The 15,905-nt window shown below is 32.9% G+C and overlaps 1 protein-coding gene across 3 annotated transcripts in view; it reads left to right on the top strand.

Moving 5' to 3' along the window:
• The window catches only part of LOC143255529 (uncharacterized), a 42,174-nt gene that overhangs the window by 5,208 nt on the left and 21,061 nt on the right, over positions 1-15,905 (top strand). The window contains exons 1-2 of one of the 3 annotated variants that reach the window (XM_076511356.1): positions 2,521-2,694; positions 11,287-11,476. The exons of 1 other annotated variant lie outside the window; for it this stretch is intronic. In XM_076511356.1, the coding sequence (XP_076367471.1) occupies positions 2,614-2,694; positions 11,287-11,476 (271 nt within the window). In that variant the 5' untranslated portion in view covers positions 2,521-2,613. Of the gene's footprint in view, positions 1-2,520; positions 2,695-11,286; positions 11,477-15,905 lie in introns of those variants that run through there. One more of the 3 variants, XM_076511349.1, reaches the window with a different exon arrangement.

Here is a 15,905-nt window from a genome sequence, read left to right on the forward strand (position 1 = left end):
AAAAGTTTTTTATTTTTATTTTCCCTTTTCTTAGTTTCATCTTTCGAAACTCTACTCACATAAGTGGTTGAGTCTAACAACGTAAAATGCATATTTTTTCTTTATGTTTATTAGCCTTAAGATTTTGGCCAGCAGTGTATATTACTATGGAAAGTTCTAGAAAATTCTAAAAGTTTCTTAAAAATTATCGTAAGTTCTACAACATTCTAGAAAGTTCTTGAAAATTCTTGTAAGTTTTAGAAAATTCTCTATAAACTACTCAGCACTGAATCTACTTGGAATGTTCTGGAAAGTAGGTAAATTTGAAAAGTTCATTATCCAGGTCATAAAAGCAAAGTTTTAAGAGAAAGAATTAGGTCTTTTCTATTTACTTTAGGTATAAGCAGTTGGGAAACAACTCTTTCTGCCCAGGAACAAGAAAAAGTAAAAAAATTGTTAAATGTGTAATTTACTTTGATCACAAGGTAATACATCGTAAAAACATTTACATTATAGCACTAACATCCCAACTGTTTATATTATTTAAGGAATAAACGTTCAAACATCAAAGTTTTGAGTTGATTATTGACATATCTGTGCATTTTCATATTTTATCATAAAGCATTCGTGATTATTTTTTAATCATTCACTAAAGGCTTATTGGGGTTTTAGGGTCAAGTGGATAAAGCTGGAACTTTCTTTTGAACAATGTATGTCTTCTGAATTCTTTTAAAAAATGTTTGACTTTAGCTGTAAAGAATCAGAAGTTTTCTATTACTCGCACAATAACTATAACACTTTAATTAATGTTTTTACCTAACGAATAAACCGATCTTCTTGGAAACAGATTACAATAATGGTAAAAAAAAAAATCTCATAAATTACTTCCACTTCAAATGGAAACGTACATTTGCCAGTATATAAAACTAGTGCCACCCAGTTAATTATATATTGAGTGGAATTAAGAAATTTTGAAGAAAGTGTATTAAATAAATATTGCATGTTTTTGAATTTCGCGCACAGCTGCATGAGGGCTACCCGTCCCTAATTTAAACGTGTAAGACTAGAAGGAAGGCAGCTAGTCATCAACACCCACCGCCAACTCTTCGACTACTCTTTTACCATAGAATAGTAGGGTTGACTGTCACATTATAACGCCCCCACTATGGCGAGCATGTTTGATGTGACAGGGATTTGAACCCGTGACCCTCAGATTACAAGTCGAGCGCCTTAACCACCTGGCCATGCCGGGTCGAATAAATAATGAGATAAACTAAGGAAGTATTAGAGTGTATGTAGCTAACTCTCAATTTTCTACTGAGTTCATCAAATTATGCGTGTGTATTGGCTTTATATAAATCACAAATGTCAATCTACATCTTATCTGATAGGAACACAGATCCAGAATTGGACAAAGGAAAATATTTGTTGAACGTAAAATTGTGTTCGTCAGAGGCGTCTATAGATACTTAAAAGATTTGGTGATCGGACTCATAGCCACATCTGCCGAGATCATGCATTTCTATTCTACTTGGCGTCTTTAAGAAGTGCTATGAAATAGAATCAGGACATAAGCTTTCGTGTCCCAGTGCCTAGTTGAAGTAGATTTACCATTGCTGAACAAGATACTGTGTTTCCAGTTTCTAACTTGTATGTGATTTAATTCACAAAAGCAGAATTACATAATCTATTAAATTATGAGTAATTCATGAAAATCTCAAAAGAATTAACGTATACTGAAACTAATATGTTCTTTAAAGCACGGTATAAGAGAAAGGGCATTATTCATTTTGAAAGATTATTGTTATTACAACTTGTTTAAGCATTAATAATTTGTATTTATAAAAGTGTTACTAAGGCTAAATATCGCTGTTCCTGATGTTGAATTACTAAACAGACGTAAGTCAGCCAGCAGCACCCTACTACGCACCATCCACGCTAAGCGATGAATGTCACTCTTATAACTTACCATAAAATGCGGTGTGTGGGGGGTAGTGGTATTTTGTGATATCTCACGGACCTGAAATCGGCTGGCCAGCTCCAAAATCCAGAGCTCTAACAACAGAGCCAACCTGCATTTCAACCTTTTGAAACCTGCAGAGTTTGTCTCGATCTGGCATGGCTAGGTGGTTAAGGCACTCGATTCGTAATCTGAGGGTTGCGTGTTCGAATCCCCATCATACCAAAATATGTTCACCCTTTAAGCCGTGGGGACGTTATAACGTAACGGTCAATTCCACTATTCGTTGGTAAAAGAGTAGTCCAAGAGTTGGCGGTGGGTGGTGATGAATAGCTGCCTTCCCTCTAGTCTTACACTGCAAAATTAGGAACGGCTAGCGCAGCTAGTGTAACTTTGCGTGAAATTCAAACCAAACCAAACTGTCTCGATCTGCTTACGTAGGTATGACGTTGAGTTCATCTCGACCTGTTTATAGGTAGTAATTTGGAGTTTGTTTCGGTCTGCTTACGCAGGTATGACGTTGAGTTTGCCTTGATCTACTTATGTAGCTATGATTTTGAATCTGTCTCAATCGCTATTGTAGGCGCGACTATGACCTTTACAGCACTTAGTAGCTTCATTTCCAAACGATATACAGATCAAAATGTCATCTTTTTAAAGCTACAAGGAAGGGGATGAAACTTTTAACCTTTCAAAAAGTTGTTGGCCGTTTTTGTTTTTCTCTCTTAAGTTCTAACAGTGACACGCGCCGGCAAGTAAGTATTTTTAAAGGCATGCAAGTATTCACTTCGGAAATTTAAAAAAGGGAATGAAATGCTTAGATAGTTTTAAAAAAATACTCTATTCACAAGTATACGTATTTTGTTAAGGTAAATTTTGCAGAAATAAATAATTTGTATTAATATTAGGAAGTGAACAATATGCAGTTTCACTTTTTTGGCTTGTTGGTGCATTGTATGAGTGAAGAAGCCCACGAGTTGGCCGTGAGAGAGCCTGATTAACAGCCTTCCCTCTAGTCTGTCATTTGAAAATCATAGGGACGGATAGCGCAGATTCAAGTAGTTTTACGTAAAGTTCAACAAACAGAAACTATTTACAGTAGGTTATGATGTGTATGTGGTTGTATTATTTAATTAATGTTTTAGGTATTGTTTATATTAATAATAATACCTGCACACTCATGTACCTTACTTGAAATCACTCGGCTGAGCAGACCACTAAATTCTACACGTGCAGTTAATTCCCAGCCTGTGAGTGTGGAAAAATTAGCAAACAAATAAGAGAATCATTTCAAACCACGCTATAGAAGTGAGGCGTGAGTACGTTTTCATGAGATTACTTCCGTCGCAATTTGTACGATCTGCCTAAGGTTTAGTGGGTTATCAGAATAGCTTATCTCTGTTAGTTAGCTATTTAATTGAAAAATGTCAAGTAATTCTCACAAGTAGAATGCTGTAGCACAAACAATTTTATATGTTTGACTTATATAGCAGCTGTAAATTATATTATTATATTATATTCATTTAGCAGCTTCTTAAACTTTCACTCTCTAATTATACAATTTTTATATCTAACCAAACACCCACAGTTTGCAAACTTCTTCCTACATCAAAGAACAATATAAGAATGCAATCATTTAACCAAGTTAATGTTATAAGACAGAGCTCACTGTGGAAATAGATATACGAAGGATTCAAAAGTTTTATTAACATATTCTGCTGTTCAGTGTATATGCAAACCATGGAAAAGGTAATATTACATTATGTAATGAACATTTTTTTGTTTGTGGCGAAAATTCCTCAAAACAAATTAATTTTGACTGACTGTTTCAGCAGGAGCTTGGTTCCACAGACTGACCTCGTAACTATTTTGTGTTATAGTTTTCATGCTGTAACTTTTAAATTACGTAGTAAATATATTTTTTCAAAATGTTGAAGGCTACCAGTAAATATATTAAAAGGCTTTCATGCGATAAATATCAGATTTTATTTCTTAAATTTTAAGTTTATTTTCAATTAATGTTTTTCTCATGTCTTTTTCTCTTTACGTGTTGACTATCCAACATGCAAAGTAATTTTGATTTTAAGAATAAAAATACTTTTATGCATTAAGAATATATTTCATAAAAATTAGGAAGTACATACAAATTATTCTCTTTTTGTTCTAGAACGAGTACAGATTATAACATCAAAACGTAAACGTTTAGTATAAATAGCTTAAATCTAATAATGTTATACATGTGCATATACTTATTGCATATATACTGTCATTGCAGCTTCTGTAATGACGTGGCGCACGTATACTCATTTTACCGTATCCAAAAATATAAAACTGGCCTTTACAAAGTAACCTGTTGTTGCATGTCCTCTCTCAGTGGACTAGTTTTGGTAAAATAAGGCCACTTTTTAGTTATAATACATTATATTTGTATATACTTTATTACTATTTATAAATAAGTTCTTAAACTTATTTTTCTTAAAACATATAACAGTAAATGAAAGAAGTATAACAATTATATTTTCTAATTACGTACTTTGTACTTGTTTGCTGTTTGCCATATGTTGCTAAGTCTTATCAAATTTCGCCCCCCCAGTGGCTCAGCGGTGTGTCTGCGGACTTACAACGTTAAAACCGAGTTTCGATACCCGTGGTGGGCAGAGCACAGATAGCCCATTGCGTAGCTTTGTGCTTAATTCAAAAAACAAAAAACAACTTATCAAATTTAACACGTGAAGGCCGTGAAACAAATTAATTTAAGGTTTTAGGTACACATTTCGAAATAATTAAAAATTATAAATTACTCTACCAGTACCATAGAATTCCACTGTAATTTATCAAGTTTAAGTAAGTGTTATTTGGGTCTAAAAAATGAAATTTCGAGTTCACTTAAGTCTTACTCTACTTTTCGAATCTAGCATAAAAATAAAGAGTTTGCCAGATGTATATTTCAAAAAAAAAAAAAAGGCTGAGAAATCTACCAGAGGGACATCCCGAGCTTCCAACTGGTTATTCACGCGTCATAAACGGAAGTAGTGTATCTAAGCAAGTGTTTCCAAAGTGGGGAAAAGGCAAGCGGGGCTACTGCGTTTGAGTTAGTAAATGTAGCGATATTTCAGCAAATAGAAAAGACATGAGGTTCTTATTTTATATTCTAGCTTGAAAATTATTTGTAAAGTGAGTTTTTAATATATTATAAACGATAGACCTTGAATTAGGACATCACAAACATATCTAATTTGAACTAATGTTGTATGCAATATATTACGTGACACACAAAATTTGATATTTATGTGTGTGTATTTAATACTTACTTTTAAGTTAAGAAATTAACTAATGTATAATATTAAAATATGGATTATAATATACAATTTGATAGCAAACTTTTTGACATGAATTCATAAAATAGTAGTTCAATAAAGTTTTGAATGCGAGTCAACAAATGCAATGACATGACCTGTAACCCGTCTCGGTAGGGTTGATAGATATCCATTGAACGGAGTTGAAATATGCTTTCTTTTAAAGTACGTGCGTAGAAATGTGCTGAATTAACTTGTCGGAATGACGTGTTACTGTTCTAAACTCGTTTTAAGTTGTAGAATGTTTTATTAGTGCTGTTGTTTGAGTTAATTGGATGACAATTCGCAGAGCAGTTCTAGTTGTCTCTTATTTTCTCGCAATATTTGAACAAAAGCTATTATATAGGGATCAATAAACTACTACACAGTGATAAATAAGCTAGTATATAGTGATAAATAAGTTAGTATGTAGTGATAAATTCGTGCTCGAATATATCCACTGAAAGAAAATAACATAAAAGAAATAGTAGAGAATTTTAATCTCCTTATATAATATTTAGAAATTTATTTTCGTTGGAACTGTAGGGAGAATAATAAAGAATATTGTAACAACATAGCTTGATAATTTTTCAGTTTAGCTTGTCATGCACCGACTTCAGTAGTTCTAAGAATTTTACATTTTAAGAAAACCCGTAGTTATTATTTAAGGATATAGCAGTTTACAAACAAGTGATGTTATGTGTTGCTACTTCTTATTTACGCAATTGTGAGTATGAACGTACGCTTGTGCATATGAAGTTCAATTGGAAAAATAAGTCGAGTTGTTTAAACAAGAAATATGATGCTCGTATTTATATGAGCTATCTGGAGACAAAAACATGAGTCATGTCATGATAAAGCTGAAAATTATACGTCTTATATGACGTAATCGCGAAAAAGACTGAGAATGCATAATGTGGGGGAAAAATTCTAAAAACCGAAAGGTAAGTGAAATCAACACAAAAAAATTTCCGACAAGAACATTTTGTCAGATACTTAAAAAAATCCTGCGCTGCAAAGTAACCACTCCAACTTCCTTTCTTTTTATTGCCGCCAGGGGCCCATCAGCTTATTCATGTTGCATTATCTTATTTGTACGATCACAAATTTAAAATTATAAAATAGCTGAGCGGATAATCCAACAGAAGCTGTAAAGAATGAAAATAACTTAATTTTGTTGCATTTTTCCTTTTCATTTTAGTATTCAATACTACTCACATCTGTTGTATATCAAATAATATGTTTTGCGGCGAGAAAAAATTTACAGTTTTATTAAAATCCAGTAGTTAGATTTGTAGAATTTATTTTTTGAGATATATTTGTTTATTTGTAAAACGTTCAAAGTGGTCCAGTTATTAAACCGCTTTGAAAATATTACTTGGTCTTGTGAAGTAATCCAACAAGATTGTTGGTATTTTCGACTTGAACGGTACAGGAGTTAAACGGTCAAGTCAGACGTTCCTATAGAATTCAGCCATAGCTGTTTTTAGTTTGAACTATTAACCAGAGAAGGCATTTACCTTTGGCGTTGATTAAATAAAAAGGCGTGTAAATTACAAACATTAAGGCATTTACTTATTTATTTTATTGCAAGCAGCTGTTGTTGTTACACGGCAAATGTGACCTTAAGAGTTCAAACTGTATCACTATTACAGTGATTTACAAGACATGTATGTGTATGTATATATATATATATATTGTAACAACTAACATAATGTTAAACCTTATTATTTCAGTTCTAATTAGTTACTAGTTTCACTTTTCTGTTTCTTATTGAAACATAAACTAAGGTTTAGGTTTTCTTTTTGTTTGTTTTGTTTTTAAGCACAAAGGTACAAAACGAGATATCTGTGTTCTGCCCACCATGGGTATCAAAACCTTGCATGTTCAAAAACCTTTATCTTCCATTCGCTTCTGCATTTTTTATTATTATTTGATATTTTATAAGATTCCAGTAGTAAATGGTAGGTGATATCACAAAAAGTACAAGTTTGTACTACACGATGTGGGACTTTTAATTATTTCACACGTTCTACATGAACAACTTGAAAAACAGCTTTCGATTTCTATCTCTCTTTAAACTCCTACATGTACATTTATAGCTTAATACATTAATATTTACAGACTGCATATGCAAGTTTGTTCTTTCTTAAGGGCAGAGATTAACATGTTGTTAAATATGTTTCTGAACTTGAGGAATCAAGCACAGGTCAAGCTAGCTTTTCAACGAACCCACATTTTGACATACTAATGCTGTGAGTAAATATGAGATAACCCATTCCCTGAATTACTGTGCGGCCAAATGCTTCCCTCTGTTTAAAATAATTACATTGTTATTACTTTTCTTGCAGTATTACAGTTTGCCCTTGTGATTGTTTTATGTTTTCGGTTGTTTGTGTAGCCATTAATTAGTCAAATCAGGTACTTTAATAAACACCCACATATATAGGCGCTGGTTAAATAATGCATTTGTTATAATAAAAATCCACAAGTTTCTTTTCACTTGATTAACACGCACGTTAAGTAGGATTTACTCTAGCACCACATTAGAAACGTTGACATTTAATAACTCTTTCTTCTAAGAACAGTCAGAGGAAAATAGTTTTTGATTTATCTGTAAAAAATATTGTTACATCTATTTTTTTTACATTTGAATGTCTAATTTATTCTGTTTTTAACGTTTGAGCCAGCTATATATGTGTGTTTTGTAACAATTGTTATGATTTTAAAGCTTATTATTTCAATTTTAATTAGCTACGACTTTGAGTATCATTTCTGTTTTTATTTAAACGTAGACTAAAGTTTAGGTTTTGTTTTTCTCTGGTTTACTCTGAACACACAAAGCTACAAAATGCGCTATCTGTGCTTACCACTGGTATCGAAACCCAGTTTTTAATGTTATAAGACTTCAGACTTACAGTTGAGCAACTAGTGGTCAAAGTTTTGGGAAGTGTCACATTTGTTGGAATGTTAGGCTTGGCAAGAATGTCATGTTTGAAACTATTCATACCCCCTCACAAGCTAGTTGGACTAAACTTTACAAGTGCTCAGGTAATATGGGCATATTACTCTGGTACAAAACCCCTTTTTAGTAGATACAAATGTAATTGGAGTTAATGACGATTCTTGATCGATACAACCTGACTGGAGTCTCTGTGAATCATGAAAGGGCTTTTGAAACCGGTATTATATTATAATTAATTTAATAACATCAACAAGAATGACCTTCTTCTCAACATTGTATTACTTATAAACATTGCTGATAACAATAGTTGAGAAATGTGATTCTTTTTACTAACACATGATAATAAATTGAAGTAAAATAATAATTTTGATTAAGTATATTAAAACCTGTATTTACATCTCGACAATGACACTAATGCATTATTAAAACATTTCCTACATAGCGCTTGGAGATTATGAATGTGATGTGATCATTATATTCTCTTCAAAGCTTATACATCTTAACTGATAAGCCTGATTTTTAAATGGCTTTCTGTTTATTTACCGTATTTTAAGTTAGGCATGATACTATATAGAAGCTTCTCAAATAAATACAGCATTGACTACCTTATATTAAAACTTGAGAACCACCACCGATATAAAGTCGTCGTGAGAAAAGCACGTGAACATTGTTCAACGTTTCGCAGGTAGTGCGATGCTATCAAAAATTGTAACAAAAATTTCTAATAAAAATATTCATACATTTAGGCCACAAGGATGTGTTCATGTCAGTGATTTAGAATTTCCAAGAGATTGGCATCCCTTTTATTTAAGAGCTTTTGGAAATACGTTTTCTTTGTTTTATTTTTAATTTCGCGCAAAGCTACATGAGGGATATCTGCGCTAGCCATTGCTAATTTAACAGTGTAAGACCAGAATGCAGGCAGCTCTTAGACTATTCTTTCACCAAAGAATAGTGGGCTTGACCGTAAAATTATAACGTCCCCACGGCTGAAAGGACGAACATATTTTGGTATGACGGTGATTCGAACCCGCGACTTTCAGGTTATGAGTCCAGCGCCCTAACCATGTAGCCATGTCTGGCCTGTAAAATAAGTAAACATGGCACAACAGGATCATCCAGAATGAGACTTGCAACAACGTGTACGCAAGTGGTAAGCAAAATGCTGTTGTAACAGGTGAGAACACTGGGCAAAAGTCTTCCACGTGATCTGGTAATAGTATATAACATAATCAAGAAGGACAGAAGTGGTGTACATACAAGCTGCTTCCACGATACATTCGTTTAATCTTCGCATGCCTCAAGCAGCTGGAGGATGAAACATGTATTCCTGCTATTCTATATGAAGACATATTGATTAAATCACTGGAAGGACACAGTGCCTGTGGGTTTATGTGAGATAGACTGTTGAAACGGGGGTTGTGAAACTGTTGCTTTTAGATAGAGAAAGCTGCAGGGAGAAAAGAGTGAATTCTGAACATGACAAATTTTCAATGAAGCCTGCTGCAACGGCAACAAATCTCCAAGACTTTTGCGTAAATCTCCAGTTGTCAGATAGAGTACGATCGGATGTAACGTCATGGTGAAGTTTTCAAATCTTTTTGATATAACGTACTCAATATTTATCTACATATATTTCGACCGTACACACACTGCCATTTTCTAACTCTCACATTTCAAAACTTGCTCATCCACGTTTTGCTTTTATTACATTCGTGTGTTTTTCTTATCATTAATTTAATTTCTAATTTATGTTGGCTACATTCTTCCGTGGTTCGCTTTGATTTCCTTTTCCAGAAAGAAAACGAACAGCCTCATTCATTAAGTTTATAAATTATATAGCTACTTATAATCTAATCAAGTAATTTGTATTATAAATTATAAATTACTTTAAAAATTCAACGTATCCCATTTTAAAGCCCACAACTTTGAAACGTTTATGACTTTCTAAATTGTACCATTGTAAGAGCACTAGATATTCCACTACTGCTTGATTGAACTTTTTCGTAAGACCAGGTGAGTCACGGATCCTTCTTGATGACAAGAAACCAACTTGAAGTGAAAATGTATATCAGGACAGCTGGTATGGGTACTAACACTTTAACTAATAAAGCAGAGGACAACGTTTCGATCTTCTTAGGTCATCTTCAGGTTAACAAAGAGTTAACATGAGTCACGTATCATTCTAATGGAACATGTATTTTGTTGCCCACGCATTATTTTAACAGCCTGACTTAGAGATTTAGTTAAATGGATAACACTGCAGGAATAGACTACAAAAACCTTAAAGTAGAATGTGGTGTTTTCTAAATAGATACGTGTCTATTGTTTCAACAGTAGTTCATAACATAACTTACAACGTTACCAGTTGTTGTTTTTTTAACGGCTGGCAATACATCAGATCAAAAGTAAACTCACTGTATTTATCTGCTTGGTAGCGATTCCTTTGCAACTTAAAGATGTGAACACTCTTACTACTGAATCACGTACGATTATCTACTTTGCAGCAATTCCTTTACAAATGCTAAATTTTGGGGCTCGACAGCCTGCGGTGGACCGTGTCATTTGTATATGTTTTTATTAAGAAAACAATAGCAACCCCTACCAATTGATACTGAGCTTTTCGTTGCTGAAAAGACGTGTTTTCTTATATGTTTAAGTTTTGTTTTTGCATACAAAAAACAAGATGGATTTACTTCAGGATGGTGTAATATTTCAGCTGTTATCATACATACCGAGTAGCATTTAAAATTATATATCAAATGCACCACTTAAAATCATAGGAAATATACTCAATATATGAAATCGTGGTTTTACAATCGTTAATCAGATTTCTTGTGATGTCTTTTGGTTCTCTTCCTCGTGTTCAGCAAGATTTGACACTCAGATGAGAAACTGGAGAGACATGATCACAATATATATGTACAATCAGAACTAAGCTTTAAATACAGTTATTATTTCTTGTTGTTTATCAACTTCAGTTATTTAGTTTTCAATGTTTCATTGCATTAACCTTTCGACATTTTAATTGGATTTTTTACCTAAAGGAACAGCTTGAAAGCCAAAAAGATAGTGCCTATGGAGAGTTTATTGAAAGAAATGGGCCCGAACCATCAAGTTCTTACCAGCAGTTCTATCGAACTTATTATGGTACTCCAGAAGGACTTAAAAACTTGAAAAAAACGTACGGACCAATTGGACTTAGGAAAGCTCTAGATGCGCATAACATACAAGAAAGTAAGTGTGCGAGAAAAGAAAACTGTCAGAATATTATACAAACATTTATTTATAATGTATGTATGTGATTATTGTCTGTATAAATGTTTCAGTTAAAAAAGTCTTTCCATGGTAAAGTTATTCTTTCAAATTTAGAATAAATTTGAAAATAAATATTGTGTATTATTAGAAAATCCCATGTCAAAGAAATATATTCGAAAAGCTTTCAACATAAAATTGGTTTATTTTAAATAATCTTATTGAATAATTTTAGAAATTTATGACATATTGGTCTTTGATGTAGTTAGTATTTTAAATTTCTAAACTGTAACATTATCTAATTTATTTTAATTATTCTATTGTTTATTTTTAAGATACAATGCTAACTATTCTAAATAATTTCAAATAAAATATTTTTTTAATTTCTATAGCATTTATATACACTTTCAGTTCTTATCGAATCACGTATTATGTTACATTTTGGAATAAAATTCACATTTAATTACTGTTGGTCGTACGTGGGTGTTTTCCTATATTAAAGCCATATTGGGCTATCTGCTGAGTCCACCGAGGGGGATTGAAACCGTAAGGTTAGCGTTATAAATCCGTATACTTACCGCTGTACTAGCTAGGATCGTTGGTCCTATTTGGTACACTCTGTATTTTTGTTTAACTATGTTGTGATACAGCTTTATTTTTACCACTACTATGTTCATACGTTTGTTGTTGCTTTCGAAAATAATAACTTTGTAATTGATTTGTTCTTTATACTTCATGTCAATAGATTTACTAGTGTGACCGTATTTGTTTTCATTTTATCAGTTTAAAACAATGTAACCTAAACAATAATTCACGGAGGTTACTTCTCAAACTATTGTTTTGGTTTAAAATTAAGTTTTTTGTTCTCAGTAACTTTTTTGCATCACTGTTTACACATAACATTGACAATAATGTAACAAAGAGGGCAAATATTCAATGCAACAAAATTGTTTCTTCAAAAATGTTACAAGTCACGAATCTAATCAAATTTCAGGGATAAAGATTTAAAATTCAAATTAAGAGATGTGTCACGTTTAAGCTGGTTTTTGAATAGTATTATTTTGCACAATGAACTCCAGTGGCACAGCGGTACGTCTGCGGACTCACACCGCTAGAATCCAGGTTTTGATACCCGTGATGGGCTGAGCACCGATAGCCCGTTGTGTAGCTTTGTGCTTGATATCAAACAAATAAAATTTTGCACAATTTATTATTATTAATAGTAAAACTACAATAAGTTTTTATTTTTCACTATAATTTTTGAGATATTTAGAATGCACTTTGCTATTAAACTGTTTAACTGCAAAGACTTATGTTTTTCGTGTTTGTAGTTAAACACAAAGTCACACAATTGGCTATCTGTACCCTGCCCTCTAAGGGTATTTAATCCAGTTTCTAGTGTTGTAATTCCGCAGACATATCACTGTTCCAAGGGGAAGGGGGCTCCAATGGAAGTAAAAAATCCAGGAGAGAATGAAAACGTAACTAAAATACATGCATCAAAATAGTATGAAGTGTGATGGCTAGAAAACAAATGCTTGCTACACTGGTTATTGCGGGATTTGGAAATAGTAAAAAGTGATTGGTCAAAACATTGATTACCAAAAAAAGGTCATCCAGGAGTCAACGTGAATTTTAATTGTGTAGAAGTGGCTATAATGGAGACCTAAGCAAAGGTCATGTCAAATATGAACTCAATGATATATGAGCTCCTCTCACCCTCCCAAAAAAAACTCGTAAATAATGATATTATATTTATTTTTCTTTTATCGTTTCAACTCTACGTTTTCAAAAGATGGCACTATTGTCAACCTTGTGAAAATATTGTTTTAAATCTTGCTTTCCAGTGTTTATAGGAGTTTGGTTTTCTTTGTTTTTGAATTTCGCGCAAAGCTACTCGAGGGCTATCTGCGCTAACCGTCCCTAATTTAGCAGTGTAAGATAGTGTTAGAAGGAAGGCAGCTAGTCATCACCATCCACCGCCAACTCCTGGACTACTCTTTTACCAAAGAATAGTGGGATTAACCGTCACATTATAACGCCCCCGCCCGGCTGAAAGGGCAACCATGTTTGGTGCGACGGGGATTCGAACCTGCGACCCTCAGATTACGAGTCGAACACCTTAACCCATCTGGCCATGCCGGGCCAGTAATTTGGTAACTAGCAATTGTCATGTTACTGATGTAATATTTCATTTGATGTAATATCTCCGTCTTAGAGTTCTAAATCCATGATTTAAACACATATTTACAATTTCAGTGTGTAGATACTTAGCGCTGGTAAGACCTGTTACATATTCAATTCCCAAAAGCAATTAATTTTTGTAGTTCTAATATATTCTGTTCCATGTGACAGCTATATGTGTCACGTTTCTTGCTGATAAGCGTATTAAAATCAATTTAATACAATGCACTCAGCCTTCTATATATGTTTAATGAAAATAAATATTTTTCAATGGTGCTACCCAAAGCTACGATTGAGACTTTTTTTTTTTAGCAAAGTATATTTCAGTTAATGGCAACGGCGTTGAGAAACGATGCTGATATAGTAACTGTGGGTGCTGATAGGAAATGTTAAGGTTATCAAGAGTGTTGACATATGATATTTCATATAGTAGCTATATGTGGTGACATATACTTTTTCTGTAGTATTTCTGGGTGCTAAGACACAATGTTTTAAGTTACTTGTATAAGATTGTTTTATAAACTATTTATAGACACTATCTTTTGTTTCTTATATACTACAACGACATTTTATGTTGTAGCTATAAATCCTGACATATGGTGTTTTATATGATAGTTATTATTGATAACATACGATGTTTCATACAGCAGTAAAAGTTGCTCATATGTGGCGTTTTACAGTAGTAACTACGAGTCGTGATATGTGAACTTATGCATTATATAAGCACGAAATGTATATGAATTTAACTTATAAAACAAGCAGATAACACCTTGACCTTTATTATTGCTGCGCATGGACACTTGAACTTTCTGGTTTGTCTGGAATGTTATTTTCTTTAAGAGCTTTCCCTATTAAAATGTAAATTTGTCACCAACTGAAATAGCGTGAACCATCTTCAAAATATTCTAAAATTATTTTAAGATATAAGTTTACGTACATTTTGCTTAATGTTTCATCATGTAGGTTTTGTGCTCTATTTAAAAAAAAACATTATTTAAATAAATATTTAGAAGAATTAAACACACAGCTCCAAAAAACGTAAATATGCGAAATGTTTAATTCTTCGGTTACAGCAAGTAACCTTCATCTCAGCTTGTACTGGAATTGTTATTTTTTGTTTTACTGGATCTTCAGAGAGAAAGTAAGTGTTTTGAGTCACCAGGTTGCTATTTCTGTCAATAAGATTTTTGTCAACATTTTTCGTGTTTATTAAAGAAGAAAAAAAACTGATCGTTGTTTAAAACAGCTATCACATATAAAGTTTCAAGTTTACATTTCGATAATGCTTTACACATATTACACCACATGATTCACAGTAAATCAGTTTGTATCTTTTCCCAATAAACAGCTTGAAAACTGATAAATAGAGTGATTCTTTATGTTTTACTTTCAGGTAGGTCTATTTACTCGAACCAAATTTTTGAAATGAACTATTTGTATGGAATTTTATTTGTTTTCAACTAGTTGATAAACGGTAACATTATATATTTAAAAACGGCTGGTATGAGTAGAGAAAGCACTGATAGAGGAGCGAACAACGTTTAGACCTTCTTTGGTTATCGTCAGGTTCACAAAGAAAGAGTTACTGACCGGTACATGATCACAACCGCCTTCAAACATGTGGTTAGCCACCGGTCACTAACCCTTTCTTTCTTTGGGAACCTGACGTTGACCAAAGAAAGTCGAAACGTTGTTCGCTCCTCTGTTAGTGCCTTCTCTACCCATACCAGCCGTTTTTAAATATATAATTTTCTCTACAAGTGGGTTTTCTCGTCATCACGGAAACGGTAACATTCAATGGTAAAGTGCATAAACACTCAAAAGAAGAATACACACATGTATGACTGGTATTTTCTTATTCAAGAAGACGTTGTTCTTTGGCGTTAATTCGATGATGTGGTGAATGCAATAAAAGAGAGCACGTTCTATAAACAGGCTGTAAAGATAAAAAAAAAAATTAGCAACAAAAATTTGTTTCGTTTAAGGAAAGTAAAAAAGAGAGTCAATTGTTTCTTGGACTAATGAAGGTTAGAAATATTGTTTCTTTTTTAGCATTTTAGTACATGCATTAGAGAAATGGGAAGCTCACTATGCTTACCAATTTTAAAATCGGAAGTAAACATAAAAGATTGGCGAATGTTTACAAAAGAATGTTCCATTTGGAAGGAATCGAAAGACTTTATCGTTTGTGATTTATTTATGAAAGATATTTTTAATCCAAAAATTC

The sequence above is a fragment of the Tachypleus tridentatus genome, chromosome 1 (assembly GCF_004210375.1).
Source record: "Tachypleus tridentatus isolate NWPU-2018 chromosome 1, ASM421037v1, whole genome shotgun sequence".
In the NCBI taxonomy this organism is placed as follows: domain Eukaryota; kingdom Metazoa; phylum Arthropoda; class Merostomata; order Xiphosura; family Limulidae; genus Tachypleus; species Tachypleus tridentatus.